The sequence below is a fragment of the Salmo salar genome, chromosome 13 (genome assembly GCF_965601325.2).
Source record: "Salmo salar chromosome 13, fSalSal1, whole genome shotgun sequence".
NCBI lineage: Eukaryota > Metazoa > Chordata > Actinopteri > Salmoniformes > Salmonidae > Salmo > Salmo salar.
Window position 1 is genome coordinate 95252652 of NC_138303.1, and position 21356 is coordinate 95274007.

The 21356-nt window shown below is 42.0% G+C and overlaps 1 protein-coding gene across 2 annotated transcripts; it reads right to left on the reverse strand.

Annotated features, from left to right (window-relative positions):
• Nucleotides 1-712: 712 nt before the first annotated feature.
• LOC106568180 (SMAD family member 4) lies at nt 713-19581 on the reverse strand. 2 transcript variants are annotated; one of them, XM_014138281.3, is made up of 12 exons: nt 19283-19581; nt 18298-18694; nt 17910-18084; nt 17783-17812; nt 17472-17678; nt 17047-17178; nt 15670-15777; nt 15329-15379; nt 15014-15197; nt 14651-14819; nt 2535-2673; nt 713-2298 (listed from the first exon to the last, which is right to left on the reverse strand). In XM_014138281.3, the coding sequence occupies exons 2-12, from the start codon at nt 18535-18537 to the stop codon at nt 2087-2089; spliced, it is 1647 nt and encodes a 548-aa protein (XP_013993756.1). In that variant the 5' UTR covers nt 18538-18694; nt 19283-19581; the 3' UTR covers nt 713-2086. The 2 variants fall into 2 exon arrangements, with proteins under 2 accessions (XP_013993756.1, XP_013993757.1); XM_014138282.3 differs by lacking the exon at nt 17047-17178.
• Nucleotides 19582-21356: the final 1775 nt, after the last annotated feature.

Below are 21356 nucleotides of genomic sequence, written 5' to 3' on the forward strand. Positions count from 1 at the left end.
TGTAGAATTGTCTGGAAATTAACGGCACATATTCTGGTGAGAGGCAATAGGACAGCCACCCACTGCTTAAAGGAAATATCTACTCAAACCATCTTTTGGTCTTTTTTTTCCATTATTCCACAGTCAATACAGTCCCAAAATGTTTTGCATGTCAGCAATCAAGTTAAGATATATGATACAAAACAATGTACAAGTGACACTTTTGTGTGTTCAAGACAACTGGAAGCTCTGAGAAATAGGTTAAATAATGACGTCAGTGAGCTTCAGGTCAGAAAGTGAGTTCTAGAAAGAGGTCAGTGTTCCCAAGTTGGATGACTGTTCAAAACTATTTTTCCCAGTCGGAGCGCGACTTCCCAGTTGTTTTGAACCCCCTGAAGTCAGAGAGTTCCCTGTTGTTTTGAACCCCCTGAAGTCAGAGAGTTCCCAGTTGTTTTGTACCCCCTGAAGTCAGAGTTCCCAGTTGTTTTGAACCCCCTGAAGTCAGAGTTCCCAGTTGTTTTTGTTAGCTTCTTGAAAATCCTATATGTTAACCTGACATGCAAAACATTATGCTAATGTCTTACCAGTGGACTAATATAAAAATACCAAAAGATAATCCGAGTGGATTTTTCCTATAAGTATGCGACCAATGTCCAAAAATCTTGCTCTGTGGGGCAGTGATGCAGCTATGTGATAAAACCAAGCAAAGGAATAAAAACAAACAGAAATGATACACATTCAATATAATACGTTTTATTCCCATTAATAGTAGGTAGAAATGAAGGTAAAGAATGAGCACTGTTTCCTTAGCCTACATATAACTTAACTTTCTTTAAAACATGAGAGTTGGTCATAATTAGGTAGCAAAATGAGTATAAAATATTGTTATTTATAATTGTAAACTGACAAGTAATCCAGACCCACATGATTGCTAATATTCTGAAATCCATAATTTGGGGACCAAATGCAGAATCTGGTCTTAAAAACATGTATTTACAAGTTTCACATGACTGCTATGACCTGTTTACACCTTTCATATGGGTCCATTTGGTATCAATATGGCTTCAGACTTTCCTTTCCTCCAATATCTCTAAGGAATGTTATCACAAGTCCAGGGCGGGACGATAGCAGTATCGCAATACTCGTTAGCGTCATGGCAAGGAAACAAAACACAAAGCAGATTTAACTTCTTTAGGAAAACCGCCCTATGGTTGAACACAAACATGTCATCCAGAGTTAAAAAAAAAAATATTCTCCAAGCTATAGCAAAATATTTTCTATACAGCAGGTTTTTAAAAGGATCAGAGTTTGGTTTGCTTTATGTTTTCATTTTTGCCATGGAAAAAACTATTGCGATATTGGTATCATCACAGCCCTTAAGTCAATTCTTCCAAGTCATGATTACAGAACTTACAGTGGTGGAGATAAAAATGGAGCGAAACTGAAATGTACAACCGCCATCTGTCTAGACATTGAGGCATCTGAAATATTAATTTAAGTCAGTGATGTGAACACCATCTTCCAAAAGCTCTGGCCTGGATCACACTCATTGCTACAAAAGCTGAATATTCTGAGACACACATACCTACTTTCAAATGTAAATGTGGAAACCACCCTCACACTGCATACCGAAATACATTTTCTAAACAATCAACAAGACACAACATTCTGAAAACAAGCACATGAAAAGCAAACCAATAAAGTGCTAATTTAAGCTAATGTCATTTAAAAAACATAGCATTGACAACTCAAAAATACAGTATATAAACTGGCATGAATAGGAAGGTATGAAAATAGATATTTATGAATAGAAAAAAAGAGAATGAAAAGCATCCATGAGTCATGACTGTGTATCCTGATTCTGAGGCGAGTAGAAAACGGATTCATGAGCTGGTATCTTCAGAGAGGGAACTCTGGCTGGCTGTGATGCCAGCGGGTAGAAAATATAAATCATATATTCCTCTGCTCTCTCATCCCATTCAGCACAGCAGACAGCAGGATGATAGATAGTTAAGATGGACTAGCCTACGGGGCATGGGCAGTCCATCAGTCAGTTCAAGGGTTGGCTGGCTATGGACAGTTTGTGAACGTGTTGCCATTCTATAACTCAGTCCAGGGGCTGGGGGTCAGCGATGGGCATGGTGTGCAGCACCTCATCCAGTAGCTGCAGGGCCCGGTGGAGATGGATCTCAATCCAGCACGGTGTCTCCTTGATGCTCTGCCGGGGGTAGTCAGGCCCCCAGCCCTTCACAAAGCTCATTCTCAGGATACACAGCCTGCGTAAGTCGTCCACTCCTATACCCGCAGCCGCAGACATACCTGGAGGAAGGGGGTTAAAAACACTCAGTGGTTAGAAGTTGTAGTTTAGTGCTACATATCAGACAGAATGAATCACTCAGTTATTCACCACCTACTCGGGGGAATATAGAGTTTCATATGAGACAGTACATACACTTCCCCATTTCTGTGAGGTCCTGAGATGCTCTGAGACAAGACAAATGGATATATTTCTGGGCAGACAGGTTAAAGGATGAATAGTATGTAGAGAGACTCACTAATGGCGGGGGCGATGCCTCCCACAGAGCCAGGCCCGGGGATGTTTCCAGCCACTGCTGCTGCCTGTGCTGCGGCTGCCGCCTGGGCTGTGGCTGCCTGCTGCTGCATCTGCCTGTGGCACTGACGCAGGTCAAACACCTGCACATCACAAGGGGGAAAGGCAGGGTTAGGGCCTACACACAATAGTGTAGAAGGGATAGGGGTTCAACGAGGGATGGGCATCTGAAATAATTTCACTATTCGAATCATATGACATTCCAGATAACCAGATTGTCAAAATTAGGGCTGTACTCAGACAAAACAAGTATCGTAACAGATATGGAGAATGTTACAAATACGATTATGACAAGAGTATTTTTGGTAATTATCTGTGTTCAGAAAAAGTCATTTTCAGCTGCCAGCACACATCTCTTTCACTCAGTGTGAAGCGCTGTGCACTCTAAACAATTATTGGCTAGTTCTTCTGTCAGGGTATCGGATGAGCCTGCTGCAACGATTGGATTAGAACAAGCCATTTTTCCTCTGCTCTCATTTCCCCACAGACACTTCCCCATTTCTGGCTTGGAATCATGACTTGGAAGAATTGACTTATACCAATATTGCAATACTTTTTTCCATGGCAAAAATGAAAACATAAAGCAAACCAAACTCTGATCCTTTTAAAAACCTGCTGTATAGAAAATATTTTGCTATAGCTTGGAGAATATATTTTTTTTTAACTCTGGATGACATGTTTGTGTTCAACCATAGGGTGGTTTTCCTAAAGAAGTTAAATCTGCTTTGTGTTTTGTTTCCTTGCCATGACGCTAACGAGTATTGCGATACTGCTATCGTCCCGCCCTGGACTTGTGATAACATTCCTTAGAGATATTGGAGGAAAGGAAAGTCTGAAGCCATATTGATACCAAATGGACCCATATGAAAGGTGTAAACAGGTCATAGCAGTCATGTGAAACTTGTAAATACATGTTTTTAAGACCAGATTCTGCATTTGGTCCCCAAATTATGGATTTCAGAATATTAGCAATCATGTGGGTCTGGATTACTTGTCAGTTTACAATTATAAATAACAATACTTTATACTCATGTTGCTTCCTAATTATGACCAACTCTCATGTTTTAAAGAAAGTTAAATTATATGTAGGCTAAGGAAACAGTGCTCATTCTTTACCTTCATTTCTACCTACTATTAATGGGAATAAAACGTATTATATTGAATGTGTATCATTTCTGTTTGTTTTTATTGCTTTGCATGGTTGTTTCACTCAATCAAACAACTCAGGGCACAAGTATCCTCTTCTCCAAACATTGTGTATGAATCAGAATCTGTAGCTAGTCGTTGTTCAATGCAGTTATTTCCTGTCGACTTTGAAGAGGCCATATGGTTGTTTTGTCTGGCTACTTGACGTTGTTCAGTAGACCCAGTTTGTCTGTTCGTATAATTATTCCATTGCTGACGACATCTGTATTTATTACGGATCCCCATTAGCTGCTGCCAAAGCAGCAATATTAAGGCAGTTTATACAATTTTAAAAACATTACAATACATTCACAACACACTGTGTGCCCTCAGGCCCCTACTTCACCACTACCACATATCTACAGTACTAAGTCCATGTGTATGTATAGTGCGTATGTTATTGTGTGTGTGTATATGCATGTGTCTGTGCCAATGTTTGTGTTGCTTCACAGTCCCCGCTGTTCCATAAGGTGTTTTTTTTCCATCTGTTTTATTTAAATCTAATGTTACTGCTTGCGTCAGTTACTTGATGTGGAATAGAGTTCCATGTAGTCATGGCTCTATGTAGTACTGTGTGCCTCCCATAGTCTGTTCTGGACTTGGGGACTGTGAAGAGGCCTCTTGTGGCATGTCTTGTGGGGTATGCATGGGTGTCCGAGCTGTGTGCCAGTAGTTTAGACAGACAGCTCGGTGCATTCAACACCTCTCATAAATAAAAGTAGTGATGAAGTCAATCTCTCCTCCACTTTCAGCCAGGAGAGATTGACATGCATATTATTAATATTAGCTCTTTGTGTACATCCAAGGACCAGCCGTGCTGCCCTGTTCTGAGCCAATTGCAATTTTCCTAAGTCCTTTTTTGTGGCACCTGACCACAGGACTGAACAGTAGTCAAGGTGCGACAAAACTAGGGCCTGTAGAACCTGCCTAGTTGATAGTGTCGTTAAGAAGGCAGAGCATCAACTTATTATAGACAGACTTTTCCTCATCTTAGCTACTACTGCATCAATATGTTTTGACCATGACAGTTTACAATCTAGGGTTACTCCAAGCAGTTTATTCATCTAAACTTGCTCAATTTCCACATTATGTATTACAAGGTTTAGTTGAGGTTTAGGGTTTAGTGAGTGTTTTGTTCCAAATACAATGCTTTTAGTTTTAGAAATATTTAGGGCCGACTTATTCCTTGCCACCCACTCTGAAACTAACTGCAGCTCTTTGTTGAGTGTTGCAGTCATTTCAGTCGCTGTAGTAGCTGATGTGTATAGCGTTGAGTCATCTGCATACATAGACACTCTGGCTTTACTCAAAGTCAGTGGCATGTCGTTAGTAAGAATTGAAAAATCAAGGGGCCTAAACAGTTACCCTGGGGAATTCCTGATTCTAACTGGATTATATTTGAGAAGCTGGAAGTAACACCCTCTGTGTTCTGTTAGACAAGTAACTCTTTATCCACATTATAGCAGGGGGTGTAAAGCCATAACACATACGTTTTTCCAGCAGCAGACTATGATCATTAACTTCTCTAGGGCCAGTGGGACGATTTCGTCCCACCTACGTAACAGCCAGTGGAATCCCGTGGCGCGTTATTCAAATACCTTAGAAATGCTATTACTTCAATTTCTCAAACATATGACTATTTACACCATTTTAAAGACAAGACTCTCGTTAATCTAACCACACTGTCCGAATTGAAAAAGGCTTTACAACGAAAGCAAAACATTAGATTATGTCAGCAGAGTACCCAGCCAGAAATAATCAGACACCCATTTTTCAAGCTAGCATAGAATGTCACATAAACCCAAATCACAGCTAAATGCAGCACAAACCTTTGATGATCTTCATCAGATGACAATCTTAGGACATTATGTTATACAATACATGCGTGTTTTGTTCAATCAAGTTCATATTTATATCAAAAAACTGCTTTTTACATTAGCATGTGACGTTCAGAACTAGCATTCCCACCGAACACTTCTGGTGAATTTACTAAATTACTCACGATAAACATTCACAAAAAACACAATTATTTTAAGAATTATAGATACAGAACTCCTCTATGCACTCGCTATGTCTGATTTTAAAATAGCTTTTCGGTGAAAGCACATTTTGCAATATTCTAAGTAGATAGCCCGGCATCACAGGGCTAGCTATTTAGACAGCCAGCAAGTTTAGCCCTCACCAAAGTCAGATTTACTATAAGAAAAATGTTATTACCTTTGCTGTCTTCGTCAGAATGCACTCCCAGGACTTCTACAACAAATGTTGGTTTGGTTCAAAATAATCCATAGTTATATCCAAATAGCGGCGTTTTGTTCGTGCGTTCAAGACACTATCCGAAAGGGTAAAGAAGGGTGACGCGCCCGACGCGTTTCGTGACAAAAAAAATTGAAATATTCCATTACCGTACTTCGAAGCATGTCAACCGCTGTTTAAAATCAATTTTTATGCAATTTTTCTCGTAAAAAAAGCGATAATATTCCGACCGGGAAATCGTGTTTTAGTACAAAGAGAGAGAAAATAAAAACATGGTGTCGCCCCGTGCATGCGCCTCAGTCTGATGGTCCTCTGATAGACCACTTACCAAAGGCGCTAATGTGTTTCAGCCAGGGGCTGGAATTACATCATTCAGCTTTTTCCCGGGTTCTGAGAGCCTATGGGAGCCGTAGGAAGTGTCACGTTACAGCAAAGATCCTAAGTTTTCAATAAACAGAGCCAAGAAGCCCAAGGAATGGTCAGAGAGGGCACTTCCTGTACAGAATCTTCTCAGGTTTTTGCCTGCCATATGAGTTCTGTTATACTCACAGACACCATTCAAACAGTTTTAGAAACTTTAGGGTGTTTTCTATCCAAAGCCAATAATTATATACATATTCTAGTTTCTGGGCAGTAGTAATAACCAGATTAAATCGGGTACGTTTTTTATCCGGCCGTGTAAATACTGCCCCCTAGCCCTAACAGGTTAATGTCAAAAGCTGACAACAATAATTTTTTTCACCTCTTCCACACCGACTATGGAATTCAAAAGTACAATTCTTGTCTATTATCAGCGTTTGTTGCTGGCATGCCATCCCTAAGTTTGCATATCTTGCCAATGAAAAAGTCATTAAAGTAGTTTGCAATATCAGTGGGCTTTGTAATGAATGAGCCGAGTTGGCTTTTTTCCCCAAAAATTTCATTTAAGGTGCCCCAAAGCTTTTTACTATCATTCTTTATATAATTTCTTTGTTTCATAGTGTAGTTTATTTTTCTTTTCTTTTAATTTAGTCACATTGTTTCTCAATTTGCAGTACATTTGCCAATCAGTTGGGCTGCCAGACTTAATTGCCATACCTTGTGCCTCATCCCTCTTAACCATACAATTTTTCCATTCTTCATCTAAGCTTTACAGGAATATGGTTCTGAATATAGGCCGCAACAGCGCCCCCGTTGGCATAACCATGTATTGCTACCACTATCAAAGGTATAATTGAAGTGAGTTTCAGAGAGTCAGAATATGAATGTCATCTGTTACAAGCAAGTTATTGACTTCATGGACCTTGTTTCTTAGGCTACATACGTTAATATGGGCCATTTTTAGCACTTAATGCTTTACTGGGAAGCTTATCAGAGGTAGACTTACTCATGTTATTTACATTGGAGCTGATAGTATAGGGTGAGCTGCATAAAGTGGTCTTCCTACTATTGCACACCGCCTCAGTGCTAACAGTGTAACTCTGGTTTATAGGTTCATGATTACTGCTTACAATAGCTGTAGGATAAACAGATGTATTTGGTGCAATTAGGGGTACATAAATTAAATTACTTACATTGTGTTTGCCAATGCCCCTAAGATCATGTACATTTGATGCAGCATTATGACGACTCATTGTCACAATGGTAGGGATTAACTGAACAGGTCTTGGATCATTTACCAGTTATTGTTTCTACGCAGCCTTCAAATGCGTGGACAGAGTCCTGGAGCCAAGATGATTTGGATGAACTCCATCATTCCTGTAGAGTATCTTATGTTTCTAGAAGGTGTCAAAGTTATCAATAAAAGTGACTCCAGCAGAGCTACAGTAGTCTTTTAGCCAGATGTGTAATGCCAGCAGTCTGCTGAATCTTTCACACCCGCGGCCCAACGATGGTACCGGACCTGAAATTATTGGCAGTTTTTTGGAGTCTTTTAATGCTAAACTCAGTTCTTTAAAATCCATTTTTCAAATGTTCCGAGCTAGCCCTTCTGATGTCGTTTGACCCCACACGGACTATAACAATGTCAGCTCCCGGCATCTGTGGTAGAACAGTCGGAAGCAGCCTTGTTATGTCCTGTACTCTTGCTCCTGGGTAGCACAGGGTTTTTGCCTTGGGGACCAAGATGTTTCTCTCCATTGAGCTGCCAATGATGACAGCTGGTGATGTGAATGGGTCAGTCTCTCAGGCAGTCTCGAGGTCTAGTGAGGCTGGGAGCTCCGAGGATCTGAACCCGAAGGTAGAAGCCACCGGAGAGGGAGACAGAATCGAGGACGAAGACGCAGGTACCTCCGAATCTGATCCTGATTGGGAAGCCACCAAGGACGAAGGCGCCAGAGCCTCTGGCTCCAGGGCGGCAAAGCTGTTTCTGGTCTGTGTCAGTTCCGGGCTCAACATCTCCACGGAGACCCCCATTGCCAGAGGACGCTTTCTTTGACTTCCACGGCTAGTGACATACCTCCATGGCTGGTTGGGTCGAGAACAGCTCCGTTCTCCAGGAAAGGGGGAGACCCCTTCTGGCATGGAACCCTGCCTAGTACCGGCCAGTCGGCTGTGGAGAGCCGACACGGCAGTGAAACTTCCACCAGACCAGAGCGGCGTCCGGCTACTGGGGTGGAAGAAAAAGTAGGTGGGTGTGGGTTCCCCAGTAGTTTACGTAGGTTTGCTTCTTGCTTGCTAAGAGTAGCTACTTCACTCCTGTAGTCATCCACAAGCAAGCAGTTACTGTCGTTATGTCGTGATCCAAGCCCATGCTTGCTTGCTATTATTTATTCTCGCCTAGGCATGTTCACCGAGCAACAGATCATTAGAAAATAAAAAAAAATGTAGATAGTTTATTTTGATCGCACAAATGTGGCATAAGTGTCAGGAGAGAAAAGATTTGCTCCTCTCCATAGTGAGACAATATATGGGGCAAGTGAATTAGCCTACCTTCATCTAAATCTGTCTGGAATAAATGCAGGGAGTAGTAGCCAGCCATGCTATTTATTAGCCTATTTTGTTGATAATTGAATAGGACCAATTAAGTAAATCATGTGCATTTTGATCTGTCTGTCGTTTGCTAGGCTTGGGCGGTATACCGTATATCAGGGTATTTGGAAAAAGCCACGTGATGGGTTTTCAATACCTTCAAAACTATTTACTTTAAGTTTTTCTATGAATTTGAATATTTGTAGCTACTTTTTAAAGTTAATACCTGCATTCAACTTGTGCAATATGTAAGGAGATAAAGCAGATTGCGTTCTTCATTTCACCTGTCACATAATGAAGCTTACCATAGCTCTCCAGAACAGTTGAGCCAGTCAGCTGTTTGTTTGTAAATAGCACAACGGGAGAAAGCGGAAGCTGGTGAGTCCATAGCGTTCTGTCTATCGGCGATACTAAATTATGTTTGCCATCAGATATATTACAGCAGCTTTCTGCCAGAAGTCAAAGGGCTCTGGATGAGTAATTTTTTCCCTGTGCTTCCTACTAGCATTTTTTTCCCCTCCTCCTCTGCTCCGCGTACAGATGCTGCTCTTTCTTCAGAAAAGCATGCGACAACTTTGTTCATTTGCACAATTTCTCTCGTTCACTTTTGCTTGTAAATGTCCACACATTCGGTAGCTACTAGCTATGCTTGTATAACTTTGAGCTAGATGACTGTCTTTGCAATTAGTTTGTTTGTTTTCACGTGTTAGCATTTAGCTATGTGACTTCGCTAGTAGTTTGTGCTAATTTTGATAGCATTCTGGTAATAGAGGACATGCGTTTTTAAAGCCCCCTTGTGTGCTATGCCGGTAATACCGTAAATCCTGGCATGAGACGATATGAAAATCTGGAAACCGCCCAAGCCTAACGTTTACCTTTGGACAATGTGTGTGAATGAGTGAACGAACACAACGATGCGCTCTGAGTGATGCGCACTTGAGGTACAGTACCAGTCAAAAGTTTGGATACCCCTACTCATTCAAGGGTTTTTCTTTATTTTTTACTATTTTCTACATTGTGGAATAATAGTGAAAACACCAAAACTATGAAATAACACATATGTAATCATGTAGTAACCAAAACAATTGTTATACAAATCAAAATATATTTTATATTTGAGAATCTTCAAAGTAGCCACCCTTTGCCTTGATGACAGCTTTGCACACTCTTGGCATTCTCTCAACTAGCTTCACCTGAAATGCTTTTCCAACAGACTTGAAGGAGTTCCCACATATGCCGGTCATCTGGTGCAGCACTCAGTCACTCTCTTTATTGGTCAAATAGCCCTTACACAGCCTGGAAGTGTTTTGGGTCATTTGTCCTGTTGAAAAACACATGATAGTCCCCCTGCGCAAACCAGATGAGATGGCGTATCACTGCAGAATGCTGAGGTAGCCATACTGGTTAAGTGTGCCTTGAATTCTAAATAAATCACTGACAGGGTCACCAGCAAAGCACCCCCACACCTCCTCCTCCATGCTTCACGGTGGGAACCACACATGCGGAGATCATCCGTTCATCTACTCTGCGTCTCAAAAGGACACAGCTGTTGGAACTAAAAATCACAAATTTGGATTCATCAGACCAAAGGACAGATTTCCACCGGTCTAATGTCCATTGCTTGTGTTTCTTGGCCCAAGCAAGTCTCTTCTTCTTATCGGTGTCCTTTAGTAGTGTTTCTTTGCAGCAATTCTGATTCACGCAGTCTCCTCTGAACAGTTGATGTTGAGATGTGTCTGTTACAATTTCTGAATCTGGTAACTTCATTAGTTATCCTCTGCAGCCGAGGTAAATCTGGGTCTTCCTTTCTTGTGGCGGTCCTCATGAGAGCCAGTTTCATCATAGCGCTTGATGGTTTTTGCAACTGCACTTGAAGAAACTTTCAAAATTCTTAAAATGTTCCGTATTGACTGACCTTCATGTCTTAAAGTAATGATGGACTGTCGTTTCTCTTTGCTTATTTTAGCTGTTCTTGCCATAATATGGACTTGGTCTATTACCAAATAGGGCTACCTGTATACCACCCCTACCTTGTCACAACACAACTGATTGGTTCAAACGCATAAAGAAATGAAACACAATTAATCCACAAATTAACTTAACAAGGCACATCTGTTAATTGAAATGCTTTCCAGGTGACTACCTCATGAAGCTAGTTGAGAGAATGCCAAGAGCGTGCAAAGGGTGGCTACTTTGAAGAATCTCAAATATAAAATGTTTTTATTTGTTTAACACTTTTTTGGTTACTACATGATTCCATGTGTTATTTCATAGTTATGTCTTCACTATTATTCCACAATGTAGAACATAGTAAAAATAAAGAAAAACCGTTGAATGACTAAGTGTGTCCAAAATGTTGACTGGTATCGTATATGCTTTACCAGCATTTAAAACACACTTCCGGGTTATCTAATCACAAGTAAATCCGATGAGTATCAAGTGTGATAAAACGGATATGATTACGAGTATGACAAGATCAGCACCCCCTAGCCGAAATATATTTTCACTTGTTTTTTAACCTGAGCACTTATTGCTGCAGGAGGGTGAGATGGTGGCTCTCGGCTGCCGCTTCAGTGGACGGGGGAGGGTCCGCTGTGTGTGAGACAGGGGAGCAGGGCAAGCAGAGCGTGAGAGAGACTTGTAGCTGCCATTGGTTATTTATCATCCCATCTGATAGTGCTGGTCTTGACTGCACAGTAGACAAGCTAGCTAAAATAGCCAGCTAGCTACTACATTTTGCTGTGCTTTCTTTCTCCCTGTCCTAGTCTACAAATAAAACACCCACAGCCTACCTGTTGGCCTAATCCCTCTCATTTAGCTCACTTTTAATTGAGTAATTTTAATTCCATCTTGCATTGATTAAAGATCTCTCACTTCACTTGCTACACATTGGCCGACCAAAACAACAAGCTACACACGTGAAACGGGTGTATGTAAGTTACCGGGCAGGCATGTCATAAAAATTACATTAAAGGTTTGTTTTATTAAATTCAAGGCCCAGTGCAGCCAAAAACATGATTTTCCTGCGCTTTATATACATTTCCACACTATGAGGTTGAAATAACACTGTGAAATTGTGAAAATTATGATAATGCCATTTTAGTGTAACAGCACTTTGAGAAGACCGCCTAAAATCGCAGTCTATTTTGGTGGGATAGAGTTCTGGCCTACTCACTCAGACCACTCCCAGACAGTCTTAGCAAAATTCTTACTTGAGAAATTGCTCTTTGCTAAGAAGCTATGTTTATTTTTTTACAATTTTGATTTGAAACAAATCACAGTAAGTTACTTAATTGTTACCCAGAAATTATTTGATAGAGATAAAAACAGCTGCATTTGGCCTTTAAGAATTTTAAAAAGGCAGTGGCAGCAAATAGGGAGTTTTCAAACACCCTGCAGGAAACCACTTTCTCAAAGCTACGGATCACGTTCTGTGCATTTGTTATTTTAAACAACAAAAAATCTACGTAGTTGCTGCTCACTTCCCCTCCCTTCATGTTTCTCTCTTTACTCTCTACCTCTTCTGAACGATGGTGATGTAGCCTACTGTATGTCTCTGCCTCATATTTCTGAACAGCTGAAATAAAAACCCTGCAGCGATTTGAAAAAGCATTCAAGGCCATTATGGAGGCTACAAGCTTCTCTGTCTGTTGTAACGGATATTGCAGTTGCACATGCAGGACGCAGTCCCTACACATTGCATTAGAGAAAAAACAATCTGCGTTTTGTGTGATGATGTAGACTTATCTTTATAATTGCTGTCATATTGTAGCCATTAGCAAGAGTTGTTAAAAACAACACTACTACTTTGACTGCCTGCCTCCTGCTCAGCCAATGTTGGCAATGGTAAATGAAAAAAAGAACATTCAATTGCTAATTAGTGTGTGTGTTGCTTATGTGTGATATGCTGCCTAGTTGTATGTAACTCCCCACTTGAGTTTTGCATTGGGGTAAAAAACTATCTGCGAGTTTGTGCGAACATGTCTTTTGTGTACAACATGTAAATAAATAGCTGCATGTAGCCTAACTCCTGCTGAGAAAACAACAGGAATCGCGCTTATGCTCAACAGCCTAATGAGACATGGAATGCAGTAGTTGGAACATGTTGACCATGTCCTTTATGTACAACATGAAGTGTGTAGGCTACACCAGACAAAGGCTCTCATCGCCGATCAAAATGCAGTGGAGCACTGAGCTGCAGCTATAAAGCTGGCGTAAAAAGAATCCTGCACAAGCACAGAAATCTCTTTTTTTTTGCCACGACAAATCGAGTTTCCAGAAAATCTGGAACCGTAGTCACTTCAGAATTTAAAATGCCATGGTATATCCTTGTACGTAACAATGGCAAATTGATTATTTATTTTAGACCAAGCCTTTTCATTGTTGAAATAGACCACTCTTTTTTTCTCTAAAAATTTATACTTACAGTGCATTCGGAAACTATTCAGACCCCTTGACTTTTTCCCCACATTGTTACATTATAGCCTTATTCTAAATGTTCCTCATCAATCTACACACAATACCCCATATTGACAAAGTGAAAACAGGTTTAGATTTTTTGCACACTTAAAACACACAAAAAAACTGAAATACCTTATTTTACAGAAGTATTCAGACCCTTTGCTATGAGACACGAAATTGAGCTCAGGTGCATCCTGTTTTCATTGATCTTCTTTGACATGTTTCTACAACTTGATTAATTGATTGGACATGATTTGGAAAGGCACACACCTGTCTATAAAAGGTCCCACAGTTGACAGTGCATGTCAGAGCAAAAACCAAGCCATAAGGTCGAAGGAATTGTCTGTAGAGCGTCGAGACAGGATTGTGTCGAGGCACAGATCTGGGGAAGGGTACCAAAACATTTCTGCAGCATTGAAGGTGCCTAAGAACACAGTGGCCTCTGTGGAGATTGGAGAACTTTCCAGAAGGACAACCATCTCTGCAGTACTCTACCAATCAGGCCTTTATGATAAAGTGGCCAGACGGAAGCCACTCCTCAGTAAAAGGCACATGACAGCCTGCTTGGAGTTTGCCAAAAGAAACCTGAAGGACTGTCAGACCTTGAAACAAAATTCTCTGGTCTGATGAAACCAAGATGGAACTCTTTGGCCTGATGTTCACCTTCAACGCGACAACGACCCTAAGCACACGACCAAGACAATGCAGGAGTGGCTTCGGGACAAGTCTCTGAATGTCCTTGAGTGGTCCAGCCAGAGCCCAGACTTGAACCTGATCTAACATCTCTGGAGACCTGAAAATAGCTGCGCAGCGACGCTCCCCATCCAACCTGACAGAGTTTTAGAGGATCTGCCAAGCTTGTAGAGTCATATCTAAGACTTGCTTCAACAAAGTAATGAGTAAAGGGAATGAATAATTATGGATATGTGATATGTGTTTTTTTTTAATACATTTGCAAAAATTTAAAAACCTGTTTTTGCTTCATCATTATGGGATACTGTGTACCCACCCCTAGGTTCAACAGTCTAAAACGTAATGGATTTTAACCTGTTTTGAAACAATAAACCTTCCCAAGTAGTCAACTCTCAACTTTGTGACAACAACGTGAATAGAAGTATAATAATATTATTAATAATAATAATAATAATAATAATAAGTAAAAAACCTCAATGGAATACATTAGAATAATACTGAAATAAAATCTGTCACCTTGATATAGGCGCTGGGGTAGATCTTGTGCACTGCGTCTCCAGGGGCCCGTCCTGCCTCCCTGTCCAAGTAATAACTCTGCACAAACACTGCATGATCGCTAAGGCAACGCACCCACACGTCACCTTCCCCTTTACACTCCAGCTGCACCCCTTTACCAATGTGAAGTCTAAAGCCAGGAAGGAAGGAAAGAAGCAGACAGAGAAAGACAGTAAAAAAAAATGTAAAAGCCTTCACATTTTGCTAGTGTATTTTTCCAAAACTATGGATGATGTTCTGCTTAGCCATTTCATTTAGCAAAGACATTAAATCATTCCTTGTTCTATAAATCTTTCCTTTTTTCTATTTGATATGGTAGAGTACCTAGCTCTCTCGATGGCCTCTGTCCTGTGGACGTTGCTGAGCTGTCCCAGGCAGAAGCGGTCCCCTCCTGAGGGATCCACGTACCCGTCCACTGTCACCGTGGGGCAGCTGGCCGGAACCTTGAACGTCTCCCCCACCTGAACATCCATCTCAAAGTAGGCAATGGAGCACCAGTAGTCAGGGGCTGGAACAGAACAAGAACACCACATTCAATTCACATGGTCTCTGTACTATTTCACAACACATACCGGATCAAATGGGGACACATACCGTACATACAGAACTAACTCTCTGAGTAACGTTTCACAGACTCACCCGGGTGATTTGAGATGGGGGGCTGGAATGCAATGTCATCGCTGACCATCCCTGGAAAAGAATGTCATGTAATTAAGACAACGGTGTTGTTTGGTGTAGTTTGTACTGCTTGGCTCAAAGGAGTACAAATGAATGTCGAATGACATAACATTGACTATTTGACATTATATGTGCACGTTTACATCCTTTCTGGGAAACAGCTCTCTCCTTTTACAAGAACTCAATTTTTGCATTAGTTCAAGGTTAGCTTGTTGCTTTGAGGGATATAGAATCTGTAAGGCTCAGATGTTGGCAGCACCCTTAGATATATGCCCAGAGAGGGGGATAACACAGCCACTCACAGTAGTGTGGGGTGTGGGGCATGGGTTGGTGGTGCTGCAGGTGCCCATTCTGGTGGTGAGGCACTGAGGGGGTGAAGTTCCCATTTCTCGACCAGCCTGAGGCGGCATCTGAAAGCAGAACAATCACCAGTTGCATCAGACCATAAGCACAGATAGAAAATACCATGACCTAAAAATAACTCAATCACACACATAATCAACTATTACAACGGGCTATGGTCACAGGGCTGAGAGGAATTCTATAACTGACCAAGGAGGAATTAACCCCTAGAGAGGCAATGTGGTAATGCTGAAAAGCTTTTTGAGAGAATATCCAGATTCTGAGAAGTAAATGGGGTTACGGTGAAAAGCAACAGGGCAGTAATTTGTGGGCTGGCGGAAGTACACAGTGTACAAAACATTAGGAACACCTTCCTAATATTGAGTTGCACCCACCCCCCCCTTTGCTCTCAGAACAGCCTCAATTCGTCAGAGGTGTTGAAAGCGTTCCACAGGGATGCTGGCGCATGTTGACTTCAGTGCATAGTTGTGTCAAGTTGGCTGGATGGCCTTTGGGTGGTGGACCATTTTTGATACACACGGAGAACTGTTGAACGTGAAAAACCCAGCAGTGTTGCAGTTCTTGACACACTCAAACTGGTGCGCCTGGCACCTACTACCATACCCCGTGCAAAGGCACTTTGATCTTGCCCATTCAGCCTCTGAATGCCACACATACACTATCCATGTCTCAATGCTTAAAAATCCTTCTTTAACCAGTCGCCTCCCCTTCATCTACACTGATTGATTTAACAGGTGACATCAACAAGGGATCATAGCTTTCACCTGGTCAGTCTATTATTATTTTGTATTTTTTTATTTAACTAGGTAAGTCAGTTAAGAACCAATTCTTATTTACAATGACGGCCAAACCTGGACAACGCTGGGCCAATTGTGTGCCGCCCTATGTGACTCCCAATCACGGCCGGATGTGATACAGCCTGAATTCGAACCAGGGACTGTAGTGACGTCTCTTGCACTGAGATGCAGTGCTTTAGACCGCTGCGCCACTCGGGAGAAAATGTAATGGAAATAGTTCATAAAGTTTGTTACACTCATCGTAGGTTTCCATTGTCATGGTCTATGGAGGGAAGATGAATGTGAGTGCTACCTGTAATGATTGTTTGAAAGTGCAGGTGATTGTTAGTGACATAGGCAGGCAGTGTGAGTGCTAAGCTGTTATTTTTAGGCTGTTGGATGCAGATGCCCACTCACTTTAATGGTGTTTGACAGGGCTGGGGTCAATTCCATTTAAATTCGGTAAATTCAAGAAGCAAATGGAATTAACCCCAAACTTGGTATTGTATGAAATGTGGAGGGCCAAGTGTGGGTGCTTACTGTGATGGTATGTGGCACTCTGTGCCAGGGGGAAGCCGCTCTGCCCCTGTGAAGGCCCTGGGCCTGGCCTTGAGGATAGCTGCCGCAGCCCTTCACTGTTATGGCTCCCTGACAGAAGGCTAGTGGACTGGGCTACAGAGGCAGGAGCAGGATGGGCCAGAGTGAGTGAGTGAGTAGGAAAAACATATGCAAACACACCCAGACCCAAACACTCCACAATACAGACACACACAAACAAAAGTGATTAGGAATTACACCTCAGAAAAAGGAAAAAGCTTCTCAGCATGACCCTGACTGGGGTATGAGGGAGCCACTGTATCCTGTATTTATGTCAGGAGCGTATTCACCACAAAATGAAGTGTTACATTTAAGGGGAGTAATGAACTGCAAGACAAGGGAGGGTTAAACACAATGCAGTATCTCACTTGAGGCTCCAGCGGCGAGACTGGAGAAGGCAGAGGTAGAGGCTGAGCTGCTGCCCTCAGGGGGAGGGAGCAGAGCCGAGCTGCTGAACAACTCCTGGGGACCCCCTGGTCTGGAGGGCTGGTGCTGGATGGTCTGGTGGTGGCCATCCACACCAGAGTGAGATGGCTGGTTCTCAAATTCATACTCATCTTTGACCATGAGTGTGCCTGGTAGGGCAGGGAGGGTGAGAGGGTCAACGTTTTGGGGAACTTCACTTGAATCCTCTGTTGTGAACTGCAAATTACTAGTACAGGGCAAGACCCTTCCTTACCTGAGCTTGAAAGAGTCAGTCCTGACAGGTCTGTGAAGAGAAGTAGAGGGACACAAATAAGATCCAACTTAAAATTCAGAGGGGTTTAACAGTATTCAAGAGAGAGGAGAAAACAAATCCCACTCACCAATCCCTGGTGATACCACCCTCTCGTAGTGGTATGGGTTAACACACACGTTGTCAGCTTTGAGGTCAAAGGCAAACTGGCAGTATTTCACATGCTTCAGTTCATTCTTTTGCAGGTCAGGCCACCGCCACAATCTGGCATAGATCACATGGGGGAAGCCTTTACGCCCTGCGACCTGAGAGCACAGAGAAGACATGTTATGAACTAAGCGCAGCAGTCATCTGAGAAAATAGTTCAGCCCGTAATGTGAGTCTAATATCTTCTATCCATCAGCAGGTTGGTATTCATTAGGCACCAATGGGACTGAAACAGGGAGGGACTACCTGAACTTGTCCAATAAACACTTTTTTTGGTGCCCTAATATTAAATTACTCAGCTACCCCATTACCTGCAGCCGTCCATCCAAGGTGCGCTGTATGGTGACACACTTGCTGGGGTGAGCTCCGTTGGTGGTGATGGCTGTGATGAGAGAATCTAGCTCATCTTTCTTCTCCTTCAGTTTCTTGACGAGGCTCTCGATGGCTCGCTTGGCGAATGTCTCGCTCTCTCCACCCTGTCTGTGGCACATCAGGCTGTGTACGATACTCAAGCAAGCGTCGTTGCTTGTGGGGGTGTTTGTGATCGACATCTTGCTCACCGTTCTACAGTCTCTATTACTTGAAGTTCAATCTTATGTTTAATTCTCACTCTAGGAATGAGTCAAACCCATCCTCAGAAGCCTTTTGCTAGGGTGAGAATGGCATGTGTCCTGTTCACTCTACATATGTAGGGGTGTCCAGGACAGTCTGCAGTAAGGTAAACAGAAAATAATGTTAGTTGTACTAGCTTACTACTATTTCTGTGATTTCACATCAATGCAGAAAAGCATTGCCTGACAGCAAATTAATGATGCCGACAAACGTTAGCTAGCTACTTTTCTACAAAACCTTAAGTTACAGAAACAAAAATATTACTTAGCTACAAAAACAAATTAACGTTGCATAAAACGCGTCAAATCGTGTCTAAGAGACTACCAAATGCCTAAGCTAACTTAGTTGACATTTTGGGGCGACGGGTAGCTTAGTGGTTAGAGCGTTGGGCCAGTAACAAGATCGAATCCCCGACCTGACAAGGTAAAAATCTGTAGTTCTGCCCCTGGACAAGGCAGTTAACCCACTGTTCCCCGGTAGGCCGTCATTGTAAATAAGAATTTGTTCTTAACTGGCTTGCCTAGTTAAATAAAGGTTCCATGTTTTTTTTATTACATCTTGACACATTTCCTAAGTAGGCTAATGCCAGTCGTTTACAAATCCAAGGATGATGTGCCCCGTGTGGTTAAATTGTAATAGTCAGTGGAAAATACATACAAGCAGCTATGTATTTATCGGACTTACCTGGGTCTCCAGTGTTTAGTACAGTTTAGTACAGCCGATTAGCACATAGCTAGTTACTTTAGCGATAGCTTGCTAACGGTAGTCGTCAACAAAACCAGTGTTTTCTGAATCGAAGTTCGAGCCAATACTCGATTATCATCTGGTTATGAGATATTTTGCGACTGTATTTTACGTTTTTCAATTGTGCCAGTGACTAAACAAAACCAACATGTTTGCAATATACTCGTAAACAATGGTATAGCGCCAGCTACAAAAATAAACTCCCTGAAACGCCCTCGCGACTCCAGCAGTGCCGCTTATGCCATGCCAGCAGCAGGGGGCGCTTGTTTTGTGAGCGCTTTGCTCGAGCTCAGAGGTCAGGCTGGTCGGCTAAAAGTTGGCCCTAGGGCTGATAAGATCAGTTGTGGTTTCTTATCGTTTGTATGTGTTCATTCGATTTTCCACTCATAACAGACAAATGTAATTTAAAATGTTAAACCTGTCTACAAACTCATGTAGAAGTGTTTAGTCCTGTGGGGTCTGTTAAAAACAAAGAAATGCCAGCATCAGTTCTGCTCCTGGTTGTGTATAGCCTAGAAATGTATATTTCTCCCTTTTTTACCAGGTAAGTTGACTGAGAACACATTCTCATTTACAGCAACAACCTATGGAATAGTTACAGGGGAGAGGAGGAGGAGGATGAATGAGCCAATTGGAAGCTAGGGGTTTTTAGGTGGCCATGATGGTTTAAGGGTGAGATTGGGAATTTAGCCAGGACACCAGGGTTAACACCCCTACAATAAGTACCATTGGATCTTTAGTGACCACAGAGAGTCAGGACACCCATTTAACCATTTAACAGCCTACACAGGGCAATGTCCCCAATCACTGACCTGGGGCATTGGGATCTTTTTATTTATCAGAGAAAAGAGAGCCTCCTACTGGCTCTCCCATCCAGGACCAACCCTGCTTAGCTTCAGAGGCAAGCAAGCAGTGGGATAGAGGGTGGTATGTAATTTGTTTTAAGTAAAGTAAATGTACCATAGGTCTATGTGCATATCCAACACTCTGGAGATTTGATCTGGAATTTAATTCAACAACACCATATGCCAACCATGTCTTCATGCTGCAAAACAGTTTATTTTTCCTGAAGATAATTAATTGCCACAGGATTAAATGTCAAATGAAATTGACAAAATAAATAACCATCATAATTCATAAAGTGAGTACTCTGAAATAATATCTGAAACAGCCCCATAGGTAAGTACAGTATAGCTGTGATTCACAAATGCATGGCAGTGAAGTGCAAATCTGGACTCAGTCATTCAGTGTTATTCCATAGAGGTTGTCTCTCCTTCAGTCCACTGACAACAGAAACTGGGTAATGATGTGACGTGTTTTTCCATCTGTCCTGTAGACAAAGCCATGATTAGGGCTGCCGAGTGGCCATGTTAGACAAGGGAGGTGGGAGGCAGCTGTGGGTAGAGAGAGAACGTCCAATACAGAGAGGCTGGCTGGGGGGTGGATCGTCCATAGAGATTGTTGGTGTTGGGGCCCAGGAATCTGACAGCACCCTCTCCCAACTGCTCACCACTTGGAATGGCGTCTCATCCTGAGTGATGGTCTACAAGTCTCCAGGCCCTGACACCTCTTTATCACCATCACATTGAGGTGGGGAGGGGGAGAAAGCGGCTCGCGTGGCATGTGGCTTTAGAAGGAAGTGTGATTGTGGGGTGGGAGGGAGTGTGAGTCAGACTGGGGCAAATAGATTACCCCACAAATAAGTGGGTAGAATGGATTTGAAACAACCATGTGGTTCTATGGACATGGAGAGTATTATGTATTCAGGAAAAATAACATTTAGCAAACAAACTTCATCTATGGCTCTGTGCATCATCTGTACCTTTCTGCTTCTGTTTTCTACAATTGGAGAGGATTGATGTATTTCTGCAATGATCTGCAATAAAGAAAATAAATGACACTTGTGTATTGTTTTTCTTTGCTTTCACATTCTCTTCTCTGACTTAACACTTGAAAGGTTGTCCATATAGCAAGTTCATTGTTCAGTGCCCTTTTTGCACAATGCAACTCTATT

What these genes read in the sequence shown, in the direction of transcription:
- LOC106568180 (XM_014138281.3), bottom strand. Translation starts at nt 18,537, where the DNA reads ATGTCGATCACAAACACCCCCACAAGCAACGACGCTTGCTTGAGTATC. An exon ending in GAGGCCATCGAGAGAGCTAG is followed by an intron (nt 14,820 to 15,013) that starts GTACTCTACCAT and finishes TCCTGGCTTTAG; the next exon opens with ACTTCACATTGGTAAAGGGG. An exon ending in AGGCATCGCCCCCGCCATTA is followed by an intron (nt 2,299 to 2,534) that starts GTGAGTCTCTCT and finishes CCCTTCCTCCAG; the next exon opens with GTATGTCTGCGGCTGCGGGT.